The sequence below is a fragment of the Mandrillus leucophaeus genome, unplaced genomic scaffold (assembly GCF_000951045.1).
Source record: "Mandrillus leucophaeus isolate KB7577 unplaced genomic scaffold, Mleu.le_1.0 Scaffold770, whole genome shotgun sequence".
NCBI lineage: Eukaryota > Metazoa > Chordata > Mammalia > Primates > Cercopithecidae > Mandrillus > Mandrillus leucophaeus.
This window is the reverse complement of record NW_012108364.1, coordinates 1,052,910-1,075,640: the sequence shown is the minus strand read 5'-3', so window position 1 is coordinate 1,075,640 and position 22,731 is coordinate 1,052,910. Positions and strand designations below refer to the sequence as shown.

The 22,731-nt window shown below is 35.3% G+C and overlaps 1 protein-coding gene across 1 annotated transcript in view; it reads left to right on the top strand.

Moving 5' to 3' along the window:
- Positions 1–22,731, top strand: part of VPS13B (vacuolar protein sorting 13 homolog B (yeast)) — a 542,268-nt gene that overhangs the window by 302,596 nt on the left and 216,941 nt on the right. Inside the window, exon 16 of the mRNA XM_011966737.1 lies at positions 11,642–12,329. Within this exon, the coding sequence (XP_011822127.1) occupies positions 11,642–12,329 (688 nt within the window). The remainder of the gene's footprint in view (positions 1–11,641; positions 12,330–22,731) is intronic.

Sequence of the window (22,731 nt, the reverse complement as noted above, 5' to 3'; positions counted from 1 at the left end):
CCAGAGTCTTGCTTTATCCTGCCTTTTCAACCACATCTTCTGTTTTTCTGATTGATACACCCTTTATTTGAGCCAAATGGGACATTTTCTTTTCCATACACTTACTTTTTCCTTACACTTAAGCTTTTTTTTCATCTTTTGTGTCTTTTTTATGTGTTTCCTTCAGCCTCATTGTCTTTACTGCCATTCCACCAAGTCCAAATCCTGGCTTCTTTCTGTCCTGGTTTAGATATGTCCAGAAAGCATCTTTAGTAAATGAGTACATCTCTAACCTAGAAGGTAGGCTCCAATTTTAACTCATCCTTTTATCTACTTCCCTACCCAGGAACATAATGAGCACCTTGCAAATGATTCCCTTCATTTGTTCCTTCCTTCCTTCCTTCCTTCCTTCTTTCCTTCCCTAAAGATTTATTGAGCACCTACTGTTTACCAATGCACTGTTCTAGGTGCTAGGTGATAAAGTAGGGGGAAAAAACACTCAAATCCTGTTTTCATGGACCTTACATTCTCATTGGGCAACCATTTATAAGTAAATATTGAAAGTATTTTGAGAAGAGTAATCCGGCAGTGCTATATGGGATATATTAGGAATGGGAGAGACCTGCAAAAGAAATTAACTAAGGAGCTCTTGCAGGTGACCTTTATACAGTGGGAAAGGTCAATGAGAAAGTAAAAAGGAAACAGCAAGAGTAGTGAAATGAAGGAATGACCAATAATATTTGGTGGGGGCCACAAAAGTATATTTAATATTTGAGCTTTTGAGAAGAAAAAAATTAAAAGATGGATAGGTGATATTTTTGATAAAAGACATTAAAAATGTTATGATGCATTAGATGTGTTGTTTGTGATGTTGATAATGGGACATCCAAATGCTTAGTAGCAATTAGAGATACAGAGGTTTTATAAGAGGCCAGGCCTCTCTCCTTTTCCCCTTCTCCAGTTTATCTCAAAAATCTTCTGTCTGTCTTATTGTTCCAGGTCCAAAATTTCTTCCCAAGAATTTGTGTCTCATTCAATTGGTTTTTCTGGAAATCATGGCCTGACTGCATGTCTTAGCCCCATTTCTCTGATTGCCAAATGTTTGTCTATAATGAGGACTAGGTCCAACCCTAGAACACTATCTCTAATCATAGCCTTCCTTTGAATGGTTCTCGGCTGATTAATGGTTTGGCTTGTGGGAGGAACTAGGAAGACAACATAATTGAACTAGAGATTCCTTTAAAATTGGGTACAGTCGTGAGTGTCATGCCCCTATGGGAATATCACTGTGGTCATTTATGATTCTTAGCAAAACAGGCAAAGTTTGGAAAAGCAAATTGTAAAAGCTTTGGCATAATACATAGGTTGGAAAGCTGCTTGTAATCATCTGGAAAATCATTTTTTTTCCATTCTTGCAGTTGCTCTGACCAAAAAAAACTCAATCATTCCTGACTCCTGTCTTTCTCTCATAATACTAAACATCCAGTCTATCAGCAAATATGGTGTGTATGTGTGGGTTTTATATATACATATATGTATTTTATTGGCTGACTTCCCCCTAGAATGTAAACTTCATGAAGATAAAAGCTTTGTTTTTTCTATATCCCTAGCTAGTGCCTAGAACATAGTAGATGCTCAATAACAATTTGATGAATGAATGAATGAATGATGTGAAATTAAATTTTATTTCACATTTTGCATATTAATTTTGACATTAGCTCTATCTTCAAGAAACTTGGGAAATATTTTATCCCAATGAATTATTCTAGCTAAAGCCCAATAGCACAATACTATTTGGTAACATTATTAACCAAATGATATTATCTTAATGTAAGAACAAATAGAAACTTTATTTCTTAACTAGTTAGAGAAATGTCAGAAAGTTTTAAAATCTAAGAACACTCTTTAATGGTGCTAATTTGGTAATACCGTTGTGAATGTGGTCTTCTAAAATTTAGCCTTAAAAGACATCCTAATAAGATCAGCTAGTAATCATACACCAGGTATGATTAAAATTTACTTTTTAATTCATAGTTTTTAAAGAAAGTTTTCTTAGGAGCTTGCAGACTGGATTACTACTTTAATGTTTGAAAAGATGATGCTTGGTATATGAGAGGAAGAATATCTTCTTTCTAACTTTTAAACTTTATTCAAGCAGTTCCATATGACCAAAATTATCCAAGCTTAATGCATAGATTAGATTACCTTCATTAGTATACAGAAAGTTGCTTTCTTAGAACAGCAAGAATGACTTGTAACATATCGGCATATTAAAATTTACTGGTGCTATGGGGCTAGCTGACCAGAGATATTGTTAGGAATTTTTACCTGATTTAGAGAATACTTCGAATTTCCAAGGATTGAAGGAAGAGGTTGTGATCAAAGCATTTATGTGGAAGGTCATTTTGGTGTAGTGATTATTTTTATGGAGTAGCAGAGAAGAACAAAGTATTTGTAATGGAAAAGAAGAATTGGCTGCAGGGCATAAACAAATATTTCTCTCTAACATCTTAGCCATTGCATTTCAAGTCTGTTACATCATTACTTTTTAAGGTATTGATAACATATGACAGATAATCAATATATGGCTTTAGTTCCATTTGAACATGATCTATATGAAGTAAAGGATGGCTAATACAAGTTTGCAAATGCATTCTGTTGGGTCTTGATGGATTTCCATAAAATTAGTTAGGTAGTAGAGAATATTGAGACTTGAAGAGAATCTAGCATTAATTGCACCAGGTTTTTTTAATCAATTAGAACAAGTAATAATGAAAATCAGGTCAAATATTTCTATCTGGCAATGAAAACCAGCTACTGGATGAAGTTAATTAAGGATATGCTTGGCCATTTTCATCACTTTTCAACTTGTGCTGGATATTGGGGGTAAATTAGTTTTAAAAGCATGTCTTTTTCTTGCTTCATTTCTGTAAGTCCTACATAATTTCTTTAAAGGGATATATATGATTTAGGGGATAAAGTAATCAAATAAGGATTTATATGTATTTTATTGATAGAAATTTCTCCAAGTTCAACTATACTTTTCTTATCAGAAAATTACATTCATAGTTGCAAGGCAGAGGCCCACTGGAATAGTTAATAAGCGCAGTCTACTTCTATATTGCTGCAGAAACTAAATGCAAACTTTTCTGTGACTTACGTGTAGGCTCGGTAAACTTTCATCTGCTTTAGGGTCAGGACTGATTCAATCTTAAAGCAAGTTTATGAGAGTGGCTGATGTGATACAGTTGTTTCTGGTAAAATCAGACTAGCTCCAAAGAGCCAATCTAAGTCAGTCTCTGAGTCAAATTCTATGAAAAACAGACTCCAACTCAGACACAATTGTAAACCCTAATATAATGAGGACTTGCAGCTGATTTAATCCTATTGAAAATCTTTAAGCAGCTATGGGACAAAATGGTTTCCACATTGACATCAGTGGAATGAACCTTGGATTTCATCAGTCTGAAGAGTAGTTACCCCGTACACACAGTAGCCACTTTGTAAGAATTAACATCATGGCCATTTCAAAGCAGGTTGTTGTTTCTTATGTAGAGGCATCTGTTTTGATTAAGGTCCAAGTTGCCGGAATGTGTCAGGGGGGTGTGTGTGTGTGTGTGTGTGTGTTTTAACTGAATTCATTACAAAACTTAAACTTAGAGCCTAGTATAAATCAATTAGATCCAGTCTCGAACAAAAATGACCAACCTATTCCTATTCACTATATATGTGAGCAACATAGAGAAAGAAAGGAACAGACAATGAGAACTGTTTTTGAGTTAAACTGTATGCACAGTTTTGCCTGGAACTAATTTTTTTTTTTTTCATGAACTTAGAAGCCCCTGAAAATAAGCTTATGCTGTGAAATCATATATGTATAAAGGGACAAACAGACACAAAAGTCTAAAGGTCAACACTGCAGATAAAATCTCAATAGGTAGGATTTGAATTTACCTATGTGCCCATGTGGGTAGGTGGATACATATACCTTTTTTTTTTTTTTTAGTTTATCATATTGAAATAGGCACTGATAATGATCTAGGTGTTATAGTCAGTTTAGCACTAATATTAGTTCCTTTTCATAATTTACAACTTAATTTAGAACAATAGACCAAACACAGACTGTAGTAAAACACAACCTTGACTGAACTATCTGCATGCTGCTTTTATTGCAGTTAGCACTTAGCAGGCAGTAGTGGCCTCATTCTATTACTTCAAAGAGCCGGAAAAGTAACTTCATGAAAGGGAAAACTTGAAACTATAGTACTCTTTACCATTCTGTCTGTTAAGCAGTGATGGGTATCATTAGTTCTGCTCTTTTGCATAATTACTGCAGTATTCTGAAAACCTTTTTTGCCATTCAACTGGGAACAATTATATTATTTGGGATCTTGTATAGCATTTAGTTTTAGAGAAATAAAAGATAAAAAGCCCTTGTTTTCTAGCTCTGGTATCTGTAGTAAGCTAGTGCATACAGTGCTTGTTCAAGTTTTGTTTTTTTTTTTTTCATTAAAAATAACATTAATTGGTGACACTAAAGGAGACATTTCATACTGAAGTCAATTCTTTTTGATGTGTTTTTGTTTAATGTGCTTGCTAAGATAAATTTCATCTAGCACATCACTGAGTTGAGATGGTAATTCATTAATAAAATGATAAAGGTTTATGAACCATAATATGGACATCATTGAAATTTTGAGACTTAAAAATATATTCTTATTGTTGTCTAGACTAAATTAATACAATTTTCTATTTATATAAAGCTTCCAGTGTAGATTATCTCTATGTTAAAAGCATGCAACAGCCTCTCCCAAACACCCCACCCTACCTCATCCCACAAACTTCTGAAACATAGAGCTAGAAGTATGTTTGCAAATGTTTACACAATGAGGCACATAACTTTTTCAAGTTTGTAAAAATTCTCCTTTGTAATTTCAGTATGTGAAACTATTAAAATACTATAACTTTTTTTACTGTATTTGTTAGATAAGATGTTAACTTTTTTGAAAATACTACTACATTTTAGCAAGGGCAGTAAAATTAGGATAAAGATCATGGTTATATTTAGATGTGATTGTCACTTTGATGCTGTGGTTTTACACTTGACTTTTTATAATTTATAAGATATGAAATATAATCTCATAATTGGCAAAATATATTTTGATCAAGGAAAAAGTATGACTGTTGCCTGTTGGAAATATTACTTCAGCATGGCTGTTATATAGGAAGTTAGAAGAAATTTTGGATATGCATATATTTGGTAAATAGTAAGTTTTCTTACAAAGACAAAAAGATTAAAAGACATAATTTTAATTAAAATCCTGGAATAGATGCTGAATTTCCTTTTCTTGTTAGCCATCAAAACAAAAATTGTATTTGTTTTGGTCCTTAATAATTCTGAAAACGTTGGTTTCCACAGGTTTTTCTTTAAAATTTTAAGCATCCATTTCTTTGCAACATTTTTATTAATGAGCTGACATTTGAATATGTTCATAAAAATGTTGATATGGCTGAACAAGAAGTTTCAATCAGCTTGTTTTCCCCACAATGCTACTGAAGAACATCTAATTAATATAACCTGAAATTAGTTTAATGCATTCCTTGACATTGTCGCATTATTCAAATGTGGTTTTATTTACTACTCCTGAGACACTATGGCTCTTAACCAAACCCCAGAGTGAGCTAGTAAACTTACCTATCCTAATACATTGAAAAGAGGAATTAGCTACAGTTCGTTAGCTACCAGTACAGCTTTCAGCACCTTCTCCATGGTGGCTAGTATCTGTTCCATATACAGCTGTGAAAGGATGGGAAAATGCGCTGAAATGATCTAAGAAGTAAACTATCAACTTGACATGTTTTCCTAGCTATTGAAAACTGTCTCATATTGAAACCCATTGATAGAAAAACTGTGGAATTCCTCCAATTTAAGTACCATCTGGTTGTACTCAAGGCTCTAAAGCTGTTATCTCTGCATAAAATTTCAGAGTCCTATACTTTTTTCTTCACCAAACTATCCATTTTTAAGCCACAAATATTTTTCCAGCTCTCTCAGATTTTATCTAAAAGTATATTTTAACAGCATTTAAATAGTTCTTAAACAATAACAATTTATCTTGATAAATGGCATGCTGTATTTTTTCATTTTATTTTAATTAGCCATTGTGGAACTAAATTCCCTTTTGTTTTAGTCCTTTGAATATTGTTTAATTATCATTATCATGCCAGATATCTTAAAGGTTATTTTACCAATACAGTTCCATTTAACATAACCCATATGGAATCAATATCCCAGTTTCCTAAAGTGAATGCTTGGAAAATCTTACATTCATATGTTAAGAGTACACATCCTTTCCTCATTAGTTGGAAAGTACAGGGATTTTGGCACAGGTTCTGTGTGGAAGCATTGTGCAGCTTTTATATGGATTTTGTTTTTAGCCTTTGATGACACTGTTTAGAATAGGAAGTATCTAATAAGTAAAGCATTTTGTCTCAAGTGCTGCCAGTGTGTTTAATATATGCCTGGAGGTCTGAAACATTATCTTCTTCAATACAGTAATATGCATTTAATTCTCTGAAAGCAGAAGGTCGAACTTTTGAAAGGGACGCAAAGTACATTTTCAAACAGAATAATTCAAAACATATGGAACAGAGGACCAGAGTAATGTACAGTTGGTTTTTATGGTTTAATCATGATCATGTTAATGCACACCAGTAGCTAATTAAAGAAAACTTTTATTGTTCATCTTAAATAAGTTAGGTAAAGAGTGGGAGAGCTGATGTAACAGCACTGCCCAGAGATACATGTTTCTGCTGCACCAACAGCAAGCAGATACTGCTATTTTTGACAACTTAAATTATTAGTCCCCTCGGACAATAATAAAGCAAAAGTTACTTTCAGAGTTATTACATTGTGAACTCTTCGTTTTCCACAAAGGAATAGTAAATTGATGCCCAAGTTTAGGGCCCAGCACACATAATTAATTAAAAACTTTTCTCAGTAGTGGGCCAGATACCCTTCAATGTAATAAATCTGCAGTGGACTGGTGACAAACCAGTGGATTTTTAAATATGTCTCAAAATCATCAGCGTGTTTATTTCAGTGCTACAGATAGTTTAGAGGCTTAAAAAAATTGAGGAAATTCTGGCTTTTAACTCAGTTTTAGGAATCTAGTTTTCTAGTACTGGGAAAGTTGTACTTTTTCCTTTCCTTCCAATGGAAGTCAGAGTCTTTCATCTCTAGGTCATTGGTTCAAATTCCATTCTGCTCAGTAGTGATTAGAATTAGTTACCATCTGACTTCTGTTCAGTAACCTTTGTGACCTGAACTGATAGCTGCCATCCTGCCACTGCTGGTTATTTATATCTTAAGATCACACCACTTGACATTTGCTGGAGACTAATGTGGCAGTCTCAGCACGTAATATAGGCTGGATGCTAAATTTCTTTACCTTTCTCTACAGGTGGTTTGCCATTTTATGTTAACACCTATGGGAACACTTAATCCACTTTAAAGAGGGAGAGAGTTGATTTTAAGTATAAATCTGTAAATCAGAAGTAAAAAATGCTATATGCATAGAAACTATAGTTTCATGTAGTTAATTGTGTTTAACTTTCTTGATTCAGAGAATGAAAATAGCTTATAAAACTTGAGTTCTTGATTGGAGTTTGCCATTGGAACTCAACCTAAAGGATTTTTTAGTTATACTGTATTTAGGTATTTAGTTTGTAATGCCTCAAAATGTGCTTGATTTCGCATTTGACTACTTAAGTACTTGATTTCATTACTTTTCACATGTTATTTGAGAATTCCTAGTTGGTAACAGATTTGGAGGTCTATTTGAAATTTTCATAATAAGGATAACCAACATTAAACTGCTATTTTGATAACAATTATCTTTATTTTTATCTTACTGAATTTTTAAATATGTTCATTCATTTATTCAGTCAGCACACAATTATTAAGTTTTATTATGTGATAAGCACTAAAGTATGTTCTAGGAATACTAACATGATGTTTCCTCTTACCCAAATCCTACTAGCTGTCTGACCTTGGAACTATTGATCAATCTCTATAAACCTCAATTTTCTCAGCTGTAAAATAGGGATAATAGTACTCCTCCTCAAATAATTATAATGTTAGCTTATATAATGTGCTAACAGTGTCTGGCAAATAATAAATGAACTCAACGGTATTTTATTTTTCTTCAATTGCTCACAATCCCTGAGACAGAATATAGTGTGAAAAGTACTATAATATTAGTTTGTCATAAAAGCATAGAAGTGGGAAAGACTAGCACCACCTGGAAGCGTTGCTGAAGTCTTCACAAAGAAGATAAATTTTTTAACTTACCCTTTTTAGAGTGCCTACTGTGTTTGTTCAATATGTTAATTAATTTTATGCTGCAGCAACCCTATGAGTTAGATATTAATGTCCCAATGTGAGGACAAAGACAGAAGAGATAGAGAGGATTCTTTGAAGTATGATCAGCCCACAAGGTAGAGAATGCAGATCAGGAAAGACACTATGAATAAATATGTCTGGGAAAGACCTTGAGGAGTACAGTATTGAGAATTCTCCATCTACGTTTATTTATATCGTAACAATCATGTAACTCTAGTCTGCTGGGCAATTTTTTCATTTAATGTTGTATCAAAGATAAACATATCCAACATTCATGGATTCTCTTCATTGTGCTAGGCACTGTCCTGCTCCTTAGTGATATATAGAAGTGGAATTGTATACTACATTCCCTCTAACAGTTCTTCACCTGGTAAAAGAGACAAACACGTAACAGCTGCTCATTATTGGGTATTTACTGTAAGGCAGGCACTGTGCTGTTAATTCAGTCATCGTAGTAACTCTGAGGTAGGAGTTATTATCCTCATTTTACAAATGATATTATATAGCCTTAGAGAGATTTGTAATTTGTTCAGAGTCATACAGTTAGAGAGTGTTGGACTTGATCCCACATCTGTGTGACTTCAAAGCCTATATATTGTCTTAATGCTGTCTGATACTGTTACCACGAGACATTTTAGTAAAATATACCATATAATAGAAGTATAAGTGAACTACTAAGATCACCAAGAAGGAAAAGAGTGAAAGAACAGTTCTTGGACAAATGTCATTTATCGTGATGGATAACTAAATGTTCACCAGCTACAGCAAGCTCAGAGGGGCGCTCCAGGAAGGGAAACAGCACAGTATAAACTGCATGGTTTGAAAGAATATGGTGTCTTCAAAGGACAGAAACAAGTCCTTTTTTAATGAGGATTACCTCACTTTCTTGGATTATTTATCAGTTCTTATATATATAAGTTATTGCATATATATTATTTCTTATATATAAATATATATTTTTTACCAATCAAATTAAGGAGTTTTTAAAATAATAAGCAGCTTTGGGAGGCTGAGACAGGAGGATTGCTTGAGGCCAGGAGTTTGGACCAAGTTGGGCTACACTATGAGACCTCATTTCTACAAAAAATGTAAAAATACGCCAGGAATGTTGGTGCATGCCTGTAATCCTAGCTCCTCAGAAACGGGAGGATTGCTTGAGCCACCACTGAGGGGTTGTAGGTTTCAGTGAGCTATGATCACGCCACTGCATTCCAGCCTGGGCAACAGAACAAGATTCTGTCTTTAAAAATAGTAATAATAATAATAAGCAATACCCAGTTACCCAGTACTTTGGGAGACATTTTTTTATTGCTGATAGTAATGTAACTGAGTGCAGCCTTTTTGGATAGGTGTTGGACAATAGTAACTTTTAACTTTTTCAAACCATTTGCCTAATAATTCAATTTTTTTTTTTTTTTTTTTTTGAGATGGAGTCTCGCTCTGTCGCTTAGGCTGGAGTGCTGTGGTGGGATCTCAGCTCACTGCATGCTCCGCCTCCTGGGTTCACACCATTCTTCTGCCTTAGCCTCCCAAGTAGCTGGGATTACAGGCACCCGCCACCACGCCCAGCTAATTTTTTGTATTTTTAGTAGAGATGGAGTTTCACCATGTTAGCCAGGATGGTCTCGATCTCCTGACCTCGTGATCCGCCTGCCTCGGCCTCCCAACGTGCTGGGATTACAGGTGTGAGCCACTGCACCCAGCCTCCACTTTAAAAAAAATTTTTTTTTTTGTTTTTGTCTTTGAAATAGGGTCTTACTCTGTCACCCAAGCTGGAGTGCCATGGCATGATCACAGTTCACTGCAACCTCCACCTCCCAGGCTCAAGCCATCAGCTTCCTAAGTAGCTGGGACCATAGGGGCACACCATCAGGCCTAGCTAATTCTTCATATGTTTTTGTAGCGATAGGGTTTTATCATGTTGCCCAGGCTGGTCTTGAACCCCTGGACTCAAGCAGTCTTCCCACATCAGCCTCCGAAAGTGCTAGGATTACAAGTGTGAATAACTGTATCTGACCTAATAATTTCACTTCTAGGAGCCTGTCTGTCCTGAGAAAATATTACTAGGTGTTTGTCAGCACTAATTGAAAGCTTGAATATACAGTTATATGTGAATGGTAGAACAAATTGTTCCTAACACTAAATGAAGTATTATGTAGCTTTTAAAAATTATATTTATGAAGAGTATATTAGCATGTCAAAATTTGAGTTATCAGTTTGTCCCTATGGTATCATTATAACCACAAAGGGATACAGGTGAAGGGAACCTGTGCATAGGTAGGTAAAAAAGACTGAAAGGAAGAGCCATGAAATATTACTATTGGTTATGTTTGGAGATAAGATGGGGTGAGGTAGTTTTTTTATTCTTATGGATTTTTTTTATGGTTACCTTAATAATTCTGTTGAAAAAGCAAGTAAAATATCTAGGTGCAGAATAGCAAGTTGCAGACTGATGGTCAGGCAGTCTAAGAAAGAGGAACTGATGGTCTTGGAGCCAAGTGATTATAACTGCTGCTGCCACCAAGTTGCTCTTTGTTCTCTACTTAGGGACTCATTGGTGGAAAATTTTGAGAACTAGTAGCCTTTATTGCACAAAGGAAAAATCTACCCTCAAGGGTTTTAATTACTTACTGACTTGATTTTACTTTATCACTTATATTTGTCCTTGTTTTAAGTCCTATTGTAGTAGGAGAAAATAAACATCTTTTGAAATGGCATGCATTTATTTTAGTGTACTTTTCTTTGTCCTTCATAATTTAGGACTACTGATTTTTCCCTTTCATACTGTCTAAAAACCTATAAATCAGTTTTATAAGAAAGGTAAGGAATACAGTAGAAACTACTTCTACATAAAATATAATTTTAACCACCAGTAATCATGATTTTGGAGACAGTTTATTGTATTGCTTGAGAAATCACTATAAAAATATGTATTAAAATAATTCTTTAAAGAGACATTTTAAAAGATATATGCTATTCCGTAGTAATCCAAAGAAAGAAGATCTGACATTCAAAAATGTATTTTAATGATGGAAATGAACATTAGATGCTTTTTCTCAAGTATTTCCTTGGCATTTTAAGGTGATTTTGGAGGTCTGGTGTAGGAAATGGGCACCTATTCTGTTTTTTTGATTACTGTTTTAAGTTATACTAGACTCATTTTTAAAATTTTCTTTTTGACAACATGTTTATATAACATTTTTATATGACAATTGGCATATAACTAGTTTGAAATGTTTTATTACTTTTTTCTTACAGACCTCTAAACAAGAACAGAAAAAAGTGGATACATTTGATGGAGGCATGGCTGAAACCTCATCTCGGTACAGTGGTGCTCAGGATAGTGGAATTGGCAGTGACAGTGTTAAAATCAGAATAGTGCAAATAGAGCAGCACAGTGGTGCCAGCCAGCATCGCATTGCCCGTCCCTCACGCCAGTCATCAATTGTAAAAAATCTAAATTTTATTCCCTTTGACATATTTATTACTGCAAGTAGAATCTCACTAATGACCTATTCCTGTATGGCCTTATCCAAATCGAAATCACAAGAACAGAAGGATAATGAAAAAACAGACAAGAGTTCATTAAATCTCCCAGAAGTTGATTCAGATGTTGCTAAGCCCAACCAGGCATGTATTTCCACAGTGACAGCAGAAGATCTCTTAAGGAGCAGCATTTCTTTTCCTTCAGGGAAAAAAATAGGGGTCCTCTCTCTTGAAAGTATTCATGCATCCACAAGGTCATCTGCTAGACAAGCACTTGGTATAACTATTGTTCGGCAGCCTGGTCGAAGAGGAACTGGTGACTTACAGCTAGAACCTTTTCTGTACTTTATTGTGTCCCAGCCTTCCTTGCTTCTGAGTTGTCACCACAGAAAGCAGCGAGTGGAAGTATCCATTTTTGATGCTGTGCTTAAAGGGGTGGCCTCTGATTACAAATGTACAGGTAAGAACCTTCAAACTTACTGAAGTGCTAATAATTACTATCTAATAAGTTGTACTCCCATAGTTTCCAGATTGATTAAACAGAAACAGCTGACAGACAAAACTTCTTTTCTCTACAGAATATGTAAAGTTCATGTTCCACAGCTGAATCCTGTTTAAATATTTGAAATGTATTGAGGTTTAGCCTTAGTATTCTTACTATGCCTCTGAATATCATTTTTTTTTTTCCGGGAACTGAATGAAACAGGGATTCTCTTGACTATAGAGATGCTTAACGATTTCCAGTGTTTGGAAAGCATAGCTCAGTTTCATATTAATGGCCCATAGGTATACTTTCCATGTTAATGCTTCTATTCAGATTAAAAAAGAAAAGCCTTAGAAGATGAAGTTTGTTTTTGGTATTCTTTTGATGCAATAGCGTCATATTAAATGTAATTGAGAAGGTTTATTAATAAAGATTATTTAAAGATTTTTGTACATCTACAGAAAGTATATTGATGTTGGCTAATTCGCTCTTGCTGCCCAACCCATCCCTTCCTTATTCTAATTATAATAATTATATGAAATTTCCGAAGCTTTTTGCCTGTTGAGACTAGGAAAGTGAGCAGGGTTCAGATGTAAGACATACAAGCTATTAAGTAACAAGGGCCAGTGGAGTCAAGCAAGGTGACAATATACCTTTTCCCTCAGTTAATGTAGATTTGGAGATTTGGCCAAAAAAAAAAACTGGAGAGAGTAACTGGGTCACCTAAGATTCAGTATTCAAAGAGGCCCTCTAGCAAGCTCAGGTATAGTGCAGGCATTTTATTGCTTTCAGCTGGTCCCATCCAATAGGTGGAAGCCGGCAGTGAGGCATTTGGACAATGAATCTAATCTGCAATTCAGGTTTGTTCGTTCTTGCCATTAAGAAGGACTGTTTTGCATGGCAGGATCCCGGAAGGTAGATGGCAGGTGTGGGAATCAGGATTCAGCCTGAGGAAATAGCATCAAAGGAGCTCTAGGCCAGGGTTTAGTGCAAGTCCCCTGCTTTAAGAAAGGGGTAACTAGCCAGTTGCTGAGGAGTAACCCCTGGGCTGCTTGCTGTCCCTCTCTCCTGTGCAGCTCATAATGGGTCAAAGGAGCTGATTGTTAGACTCAAGAACTTTGCAAGACAGTTGTTAAACCACTAGTAGCTTAAATTGGCCATGGTGAAAGTATTTATGCCACAGATGCTTGCAAATTCAATTATATCAGCTCTCCTACTCCAAGAGCCATTTGTTAAACCCTTACCAGCAACAACTGCCTCTCTTTCTCAAACATGTTCTCATTTACTGGATGCCTTTGATATAAAAGATACTTCAGCGGCACTGAAAATGTGGGAGATGCTGGTATAGTGGGACATGTTATGTGATTCAAGAACTCATGCCTGTATACCTGATACCTGCTTGCAAGTCTGCTTGGCATTAGCCAAAATTTAAGTGCAGAATTAGGAGATGAATTCTTAATTCTCAGCCCTTCATTAAGTTCACTCAGCTACAGTCGCTCTATAGGTGGGTGACCTGTGCTAAAAACATTGGGGGAGGCAGAGGAAAGTAGGAGGGGGAAAGGGGCTGAGAGGAACAGCTGTGACCTCTTCCTAAATTTGTAGATATGCAGAGATCACAGAAGCCTCATTTTGCTTACTTCCAGCCCAACCTAAGGATACTCTGTATGTAACCTCAACCTTTGAAACTGTTAAACTGAGGCAAGCCAGGGTCCACAGTAATAGAAAAGAACTGCCAGTGATGGACTTGTTTCCACTTTCCGAAATTGTAAGAGCAGACTGGCTTAAATCTGTTTTATTGATATACTCCCAAATCATGTGTTTATACATTTTCATCTAAGTCTGTATTCAGCAAAGTTATAAGAGCTCATACCAAAGATAGACTTTTGGATTATAATCAATTCCTAGGTTAAAATAATAGAGCACTTCTTGCTTAAAGGGGGGAAAAAACCTTGTATGTAAACTGACATGGAACCCAATCTTGGTACATGAAGCTAGAGTGGTGGTCATGGGCCAGATTTAATATAGGGGTTGGGGGTAAATGTAGGAGGAAGAAGACTCACATACCTTCTAAGGAGCATTTTCTGCATAATATTCTCATGGATGCCTTTCCCTACACAGAATGCATCTACTTGGACATTTATATTATCTCAATAGTATGACTGTTGGTTAGTAATAATCAAAAGTTATCAATATGCATGATAATATTTCTTAAAAGTGAACTTAGTGATCTAGGGAAATTTTTTTCAGAAGACCCAAAAGGAGGCAAGTAATTAAAATACAATGGCTAAAAATAAAATTCAGCTAGCATTTACTGAGTGATCACCCTGTTCCAGGCATTGTACTAACTGCTTTAATGCGTTATCTTATTTCATCCTAATGACAACTCTATGGGAAATGTTCTATTCTTAGAGATTAGGAAACTAAGCCTTAGAGAAGTTAAGTAACTTCCCCAAGGACACAGACCTAGCAGTAAACAGAGCTACAATTCAAAGCTAAGAAGTGTTGGACTCCTGAGTCTAGACTCTCAACCTCTATGGGTCCCCTGAAAAGAAGGATGTGAATTGGAGGTTCTTGCAGTCAGCCTTTATTGTCCCACTTACCATGCAAATGATTCCTCTCTTAAGTTTTAACTGGTGAATTTGTATGTTAACTGGGTCCATGCTGTGATTACACAGTACTCAGGTATGGAAACCCTGGGTTCCAATTCTGTCACTTATATGTATACCTATATCATTACGCACTTATGAAAATGAAAAGAGATAATTCATGAATAATTCTAAAGTACTTAGCATTGAGCCAGCAGGCCTAGGCCCTCATAAATGTGTGCTGGTACTATTTTAGCTGTCAATATCATATAGTGGAAAGAATACTTAACTAGGAGGCAGAAAACCTGGGATTTTAATTCATGGCCCTGCCATAAATTAGTAAAGTGATCTTAGGCAGTTTACTTCTTTGACTTTCTGTTTTCTTATCTGTAAAATGTGATGATTATAATAGATATCAACAAAATCCATTCCAGTTCTGAAGTTTCATCATTCTGTAATTTGGAATTCTGTAATTTGGCTTTGGCTTCAGGGAGTTGATATCTGTAAGGCTCTACAATATCAGGTAGAAATTTATTTTGACTTGTTTTGAAGATGCAGATTTCCTTTGATATTCTAGTGGAGCACTAATTACTTTATGCCGAGTTTTAAATACATAAGTTTTATTAAATGTTAATGAAATTATTTTTCAAAAACCGATCTGGAAATGTGTTTTATATGTGTCCACTTGAATGAATTGTCTAAGTCCCATTACCAATTTGGTTATTCAGAAACCCTTTATGTAGCACTTTCTTTCCTGAAAAAAGCACTGTTCCATAACCAGTGTTTTTTGGAAGCCCTGAGATAGTAACCTTATGAATAAGAAAAAAGAGAAAAATAGAAATGGCTATAATGCTAACATTCATGGGGAGGGAGGCAGAGGGAGCAGTAAGTTGGAGGTGGCTAGCTCCATTTCTGCATTATAAAGTGAAGGAGTCATTGCAATGTCTTTAAATTGGAGGGACTAAAGAGATACTACCATGAAGCTAATGTTCTAAGAAATGTCCAGGAAAAGTTAAAGGCATCATAAGTTAAAAGTGAAAGAAGTAACATGTGATGTGTTTCCACAGTGTTCATACTTTTCCTCTGGATATTAAAATTCTTTTTGGCTGGGCATACTGTCTCACATTTGTAATCTCAGCACTTTGGGAGGCCAAAGTGGGTGGATCACTTGAGCTCAGGAGTCCAAGACTAGCCTAGACAACATAGTGAGACCCCATCTCTACAAAATTTACAAAAACTTAGCCAGTTGCAGTGGCGTGCATCTGTAGTCTGAGCTATCGGGGAGGCTGAGATGGGAGGATCACCTGAGCCTGGGAGGTTGAGGCTGCAATAAGTTGTGATTGCACCAACATACTGCAGCCTGGATGACAGAGTGAGATCCTGTCTCAAACACAAAATAATGTATTCTTTTCTATAAGGTAACTCAAGTGTCAACCAGCCAATAGCCATTTTAGCATATATGTATGATTGTATGATTTGGTTTAGATGTTTATCCCCTCCAAATCTCATCTTGAAATATGACTCTCAGTGTTGGAGATAAGGCCTGCTGGGTGGTATTTGGATTATGGGGGCAGATTCCTCACGAATGGCTTAGTGCCATCCTTTTAGTGATAAGTGAGTTCTTGCTCTGAGTTCATGAAATATATAGTTGTTTAAAGAATGTGGCACCTCCCCGCTACCTTGCTCCCTCTCTCCCCATGTGATATACTGGCTTTCCCCTTTGCCTTCTGCCCTGATCATAGCTTTCTGAGGCCTGACCAGAAGCCAAGCAGATGTTAATGCCATGCTTGTACAGCCTGCAGAACCATAATCCAAATATATCTTTTTTCTTTGTAAATCACCGTCTCAGGTATTCTTTTATAGTAATGCAAAAATAGCCTAATATAATGGGCATCTCAATAATTGCCCCATTGTCACATTTCAAAAATACCTATGAGGTTGTTATAGAGATATTGGTTTTCTGGGTTTTGTTTTGAGAGGACAATAACATTTGATTATTTAAAAAAAAATCCTAGCACAATATGACTTGTCATTGTTTATTGTTTTCTATACACGTCATAAACCATTATTATAGGTGCTCGTGTTCCTTTATATGTAAATCATACGGAGGAAAAAGAAAAAGGATTTTGTTTTACTCTTTAAAAAGATTTAATGGCTGGGCGTGGTGGCTCATACCTGTAATTCCAGCACATTGTGAGGCCGAGGCAGGCAGATCACCTGAGGTCAGGAGTTCGAGACCAGCCTGGCAAACATGGTTAAACCCCGTTTCTACAAAAATATAAAAATTAGTTGGGCATGATGGTGAATGCCTGTAATACCAGCTACTTGGGAGGCTGAGGTGGAAGAATCACTTGAACCTAGGAGGCAGAGGTTGCAGTGAGCCGAGATCATGCCATTGCACTCCAGCCTGGGTGAGAGAGCGAGACTCCATCTCCAAAAAAAAAAAAAAAAAGGTTTAATAATTTTTTCAAAAAAGGTAAAATCATAGTTCTTATATAAATATAAGAAGAGTATATGTCAAAGGTTTTATTTAATTAATAATTTATTTATCTTATTAATTTGTATGAATATCACAAAAAAATTCATGCACAAGGGACCTACACAGATGACCCTGGTTATCTCAAGAGATTTTTATTCTGAAATTCATAAGTGTCTTAGAATGTCACTTGATCCTGGGCATTATTCATTGTTAAAGCATGGCTCTAGGTGATTCTAGAAAGATGGAAATAGTTTTGACATTAAATTATGAACCCATTTGGTTTAATTTGACATATTCAGGCAACTATGATGAAGAGCCCAAAAGTGAATATTGAAAATCCTTTGAGTGTTGTAGGAATACAGTGTGATATACCAAGGTGACTACTTTAATCAATCTGGCTTTTAAAATTACATCTTCCCTCCTGTCTTACACAATCAGCTTGACTTATTACTTCAGAAGAACCTTTTATTCCTATTGTGCTTTCATTTATACACCAGACATATTTTGGAAATATTCATTCATTCACTGAATGTGAGCACCTGCTGCTTGTCAGATATGTGCAAGACTCTGAGTAACCAGTAATAAGACTCAGTTTCTACCTTCAGGCACCTAGCTTCATGTGATAACCATACTTATTATGATTAATTATGAAGGTTTAGCAGAATAAAGATCTTCATGCCATGGAGGGTTGTGAAACACTTAAATTAGTTAAATAAAGCCTATGACCTTTATTTAACTCCCAGAGAAGCAATTTAGAAAAGCTAGTAGCAGTTGTATGCGATGGTTTAAGAAAAACTGTTTGGATACATCTTTAAAGTTACTGATTTTTTCATTAGTTGTATATTCAGCTCTAGCTGCAATTCAGAATATTTTTAAATATTTTAATTTATTAATTTGCCTTTTGGCTATATTTCTTTGCAATATATTTTAGTCGTTGCTCTGGGGTTTCCAGTATGCATGTCTAATCATTCACACTCTATTTAGAGGTAATATTTGATCACTTAAAGGAAGATGGGAGAGCTTTACAACTACATAGGTTCCTTTACTGTCTCCCATTTATGTTATAATTGTCATAAATATTACATCTATGTATTCAAAACCCTACCAGATAAGATTTTGATCTTTGTTTCAATAATCTTACATATTTTAAAGAACTAAAGAGGGGGAAAGTGGTCTTTTATATTCCCAGCCATTTACCATGTTCATTGCTATTCCCTTATCCCCAGAGCTCAAAGTTTCCCTCTGGTACATTTTTCCTCAGCATTAGGAACCTCCTTTTGAATTTCTTTTAGAGCAGAGCTGCTAGCAATAAACACTGTTTTCCTTCATCTGCGAGTATCTTTTTTTTTTTTTCCTCATTCCTAAAGGATATTTTTGCTGGATGTAAAATTCTGGGTTGACATTTCTTCTAGCACTTTAGAGATAGTATTTCATGTTCTTCTGTCCCCTGTGGTTTCTGATGAGGAATCCGTGTTCATTCCAATTATTTTTTCCGTATTTGTAATGTGTTGTTTTTCTCTAGCTGTTTTCAAGACACCTGCTTATCTTTAGTTTTCTGTAGGTTGATTATTGTGTGTCTGGGCTTGGTTTCTTTGATTCTATCCTGTGTGGAATTCTCTGACCTTCTTGACTGTAAATTTATGGGTATATTGTTTTGGTTTTGTCTACCAAATTTGAGAACTTTTGGCCCTTATGTCTTCAAATAGTCTTTCTGCACCAATCTCTTTCTCTTCTCCTTTTGGAATTCAAGTGTTAAGCTTTTTAATATTGTCCTACAAATCTCTAAGACTCATTTTTTTTCTTTTTTTTTTCCCCACTCTTCAGATTGGATCACTTCTATTAAATTTTTCACTTCTAAAATTTCCATTTGGTTCTTTTTTGTAGTTTGTATTTCTCTCTTAAGAACTTATATTTCAATTCATTTCAGGTGTGTTTACCTTTACCTCATGAAATACAGTTGTAACAGCTGCTTAAAGTCTTAAATGCCTGTGTCACTGCCACCACTGTAACACTCCCCTCAACACACACACACACACACACACACACACACACACACACATTGGATATTGGGTCCACCCTCAGTGCAAAGCCAGGAGAGAGAGAGAAAAAAAAAAAAAAAGAAAAGAAAAAGCAACAAGATTTCCCCTACACTCTTGAAACCACAGGGGCCTTAATTTCCAGACAATGTTTCTGTTGGAGCTTTGGATGTGTCCTTACCTTCACTGTGCACCACAATATAGGGCTCACTCTCAAGTCAAACATAAAAGAAGACACACAACAACACGAACTGGGAAATTCATCACCACGTAAGTTATAGCCACAAGTTGGACTTTCCTCCCTAATCTGCATTGTTCCGATTTACTTTTCAGAATTCTCAAGTATTTATTTGCTTTTTGTGTCTTTTACAAGGTTTTTATTTGTAAGCAGCATGAGAGTTAGGCTGCAGTGAGGTTATTCCAGTCTAGGCTGGCACCAGAAATCCTGCCATTTAAAACTAATAATAATGTTTTCTAGTCCATTAGCCAGGACTTGGTTTTCTGGGAAACTTAATAGGGGATTTCCTCTAAAAGTGATACCTTTATATCTTTACATCTTAAGCACAGATCAGCTACATATATCCTAATCAGTAATTACTGCTCCCAAGGAGTTGTCAGCATTAACTTGATTCTTCCCGTGTCACCAATAAGCACACACTCAGAGGGCAGCAATGGTGTTCTCTCTCTGCATTCCTTAGGGCTTTCCTTTCATGTACTATCAAATCAAGTTAGAAGGGGAAAATGCTGTGAGATTCATTGCCCTTCTTGTCAACCTGCCTTTCACAGAACATGTGACTGATATATATAATTTTAAAATATATATGTTTAAATATATGTGTATACTATGTAGTAATGTCCCTTATTCGTAGGGAACATGTTCCAAGATCCCCAATGGGGCCTCAAATTGTGGATAGTACTGACCTTTATATATACTATTTTTTTCTATAATTACATAACTATGATGAAGTTTAATTTATCCATTTGGCACTGTGAGAGATTGACAACAAAATAATACAATTAGAACAATATACTGTAATAAAAGTTATGTGAATGTGGTCTCTCTTTCTCTCTCAAAATATATTTTCAGACCATAGGTAATTGCAGGTAATTGAAACCGGATAAGAGCAGGGGATTACTGTATAAAACTGGCCCTCAGTAGTCATGGGTTCCACATCTGTGAATTCAGCCAACCATAGATCAAAAGTATTCCAAACAAAATTGCATATTTACGAGACATGTACAGCCTTTTTTTCTTACTATCCTCTAAACAATACAGCATAACAACTATTTACATAGCACTTATATTGTATTAGGTATTATAAGTATTCTAGAGATAATTTAAAGTGTATAGTAGGATATAAATAGGCTATAATGCAAATACCAGGTCATTTTATATCAGGGACTGGAGTATCTGCAGAGTGTGGTATCCACAGGAGGTCTTGGAACCAGTCCTCTGTGAACAAGAGATGACTTTAAACATATATATTTAAAAAACTATTTGAGATACTTTCCAGGATAAATAAGTGGAATCTATACCTATATCTACATCTGTTTTACAAAGCTAAAGCAAAATTAAAATTATGACAATTACTTATAATTTTGAAAGCCCTATTAATAGGGTATAATTCACATTCTACGTAATTTACTGATCCTAAATTATGCTGACTAAATTTTTAAGCTATACATAGCAATATGCTTTTCATCCTTAATTTAAAAACATTATTTAAAGACTAAATTATCAACTTGAATTTTTATGAATATTAATATTAATAATCTACTTCAAATGATTTTCCAAGTAGATAATAAGTCTTTGAGTTAACTTCTTTTTAAAAATATTAGACTAATGTGGCAATGGGCTTTTCCATGCCCTTCCCACCTGGAGCAACCTCTAACAGAAATGAGATCTTCTGCCAGCACCTTTATACATAGCAGCTGTATTATTGGCAGTTCTCATTTAAATAAAGATGTATGTAGTTGTTTTTAACATAATCGTATTAGTTGTGTTTATAAATATTTAAAAATTGGTATTTGTTTTGTTTAAGATAATGGAGTCCAGATTTGAAATTGCCTCATATCTTGACTATGCAGCCCAAGGCAGCCTCAAAAAGTCATTTTTCTTCTTGTTTGTTTGGGGCTTTTTTGTTTGTTTTTGAAGAAATGACTGTGCCATCTGGTCAATTGTGAAGGGGCTGAACAACTCTGAGGGAATTTAACTAACTCATTAGTGCAATATCTTGTTACCCATTAATGTGTGCTAGGACCTAACAAAGAAACCAACTAAAAACAGTTACTTCTGCCATCTTGCAACTTATTTACCTGATTGTAACTTTTCAAACAGCAACTAGACTAAAATACAGAAGTTAAAGTTTATTGGAATGTATCACACTGAAAAAGTAGGTCATAACACACTTCTATGTAGGATACTGTAATGCTTAAGACAGGTTATCTAATATGGAACAGTTTCTGCATTTGAAGTTTTATAAATGCCAAAGGTCCAATGAAGTGTCAAACTTGAAATATGGAGTCCTATGAGAGCTCAGGATTAGACCTCTCAGTACTAAGTTTTAATCCTGATTCTACTCCTTACAGCTGTGTGACCTTAGGCAAGTTATTTAGCCTCTTTATGCCTCAGTTTCCTTATCTATGATATGAGATTAATACTGGTAGCAGCCTCCTAGGGTTGCTACTGGGATTTAAAAATGTATGCGAAGTTCTTAGCTAAGTGTATGGCACAAGGCTCAATGACTATTAATAAATATTGTTGCTTTTGTCATCATTGTTAATATCTTTAAGTGTTTTTTTAAAGTAGTGGTTGTAATGGCAAAAAAAATGCACATCATTTCAATGTAATTCTAGCTATTGCGGTTTGAAAATTTTCAGTTACAGTAATTGAGGGGTTTTTTTTTTTTATCCTTTCATGAATAGGACTGTAGAAATGTGCCAAAGACATTTGAGTAAACGAACAGTTGAAAAATCATAAAATGGCTTCTTACACCTCATAAATCATATCTTGATTTCATTTAGTTGTTGTGACTTTAAGAAAAAGATTGAATTATATGCCTCTTTAGAATTAAAGGTTTTGTTAATATGCCTGGAAAGGCTTAGAATTAACCTGTGACTTCACTGTCATAATGATCACACTCTGAATATTTATCTGGAAATTTAGCTGCTGGGAACATTGCTTGCTGGCTAATAATATGAAATAAAATTATTACTTTGACAGGAATTAGCAAGTTAGTAGACCTCTTAAATGAAAGGCATTCTAGTGTATCACTCAG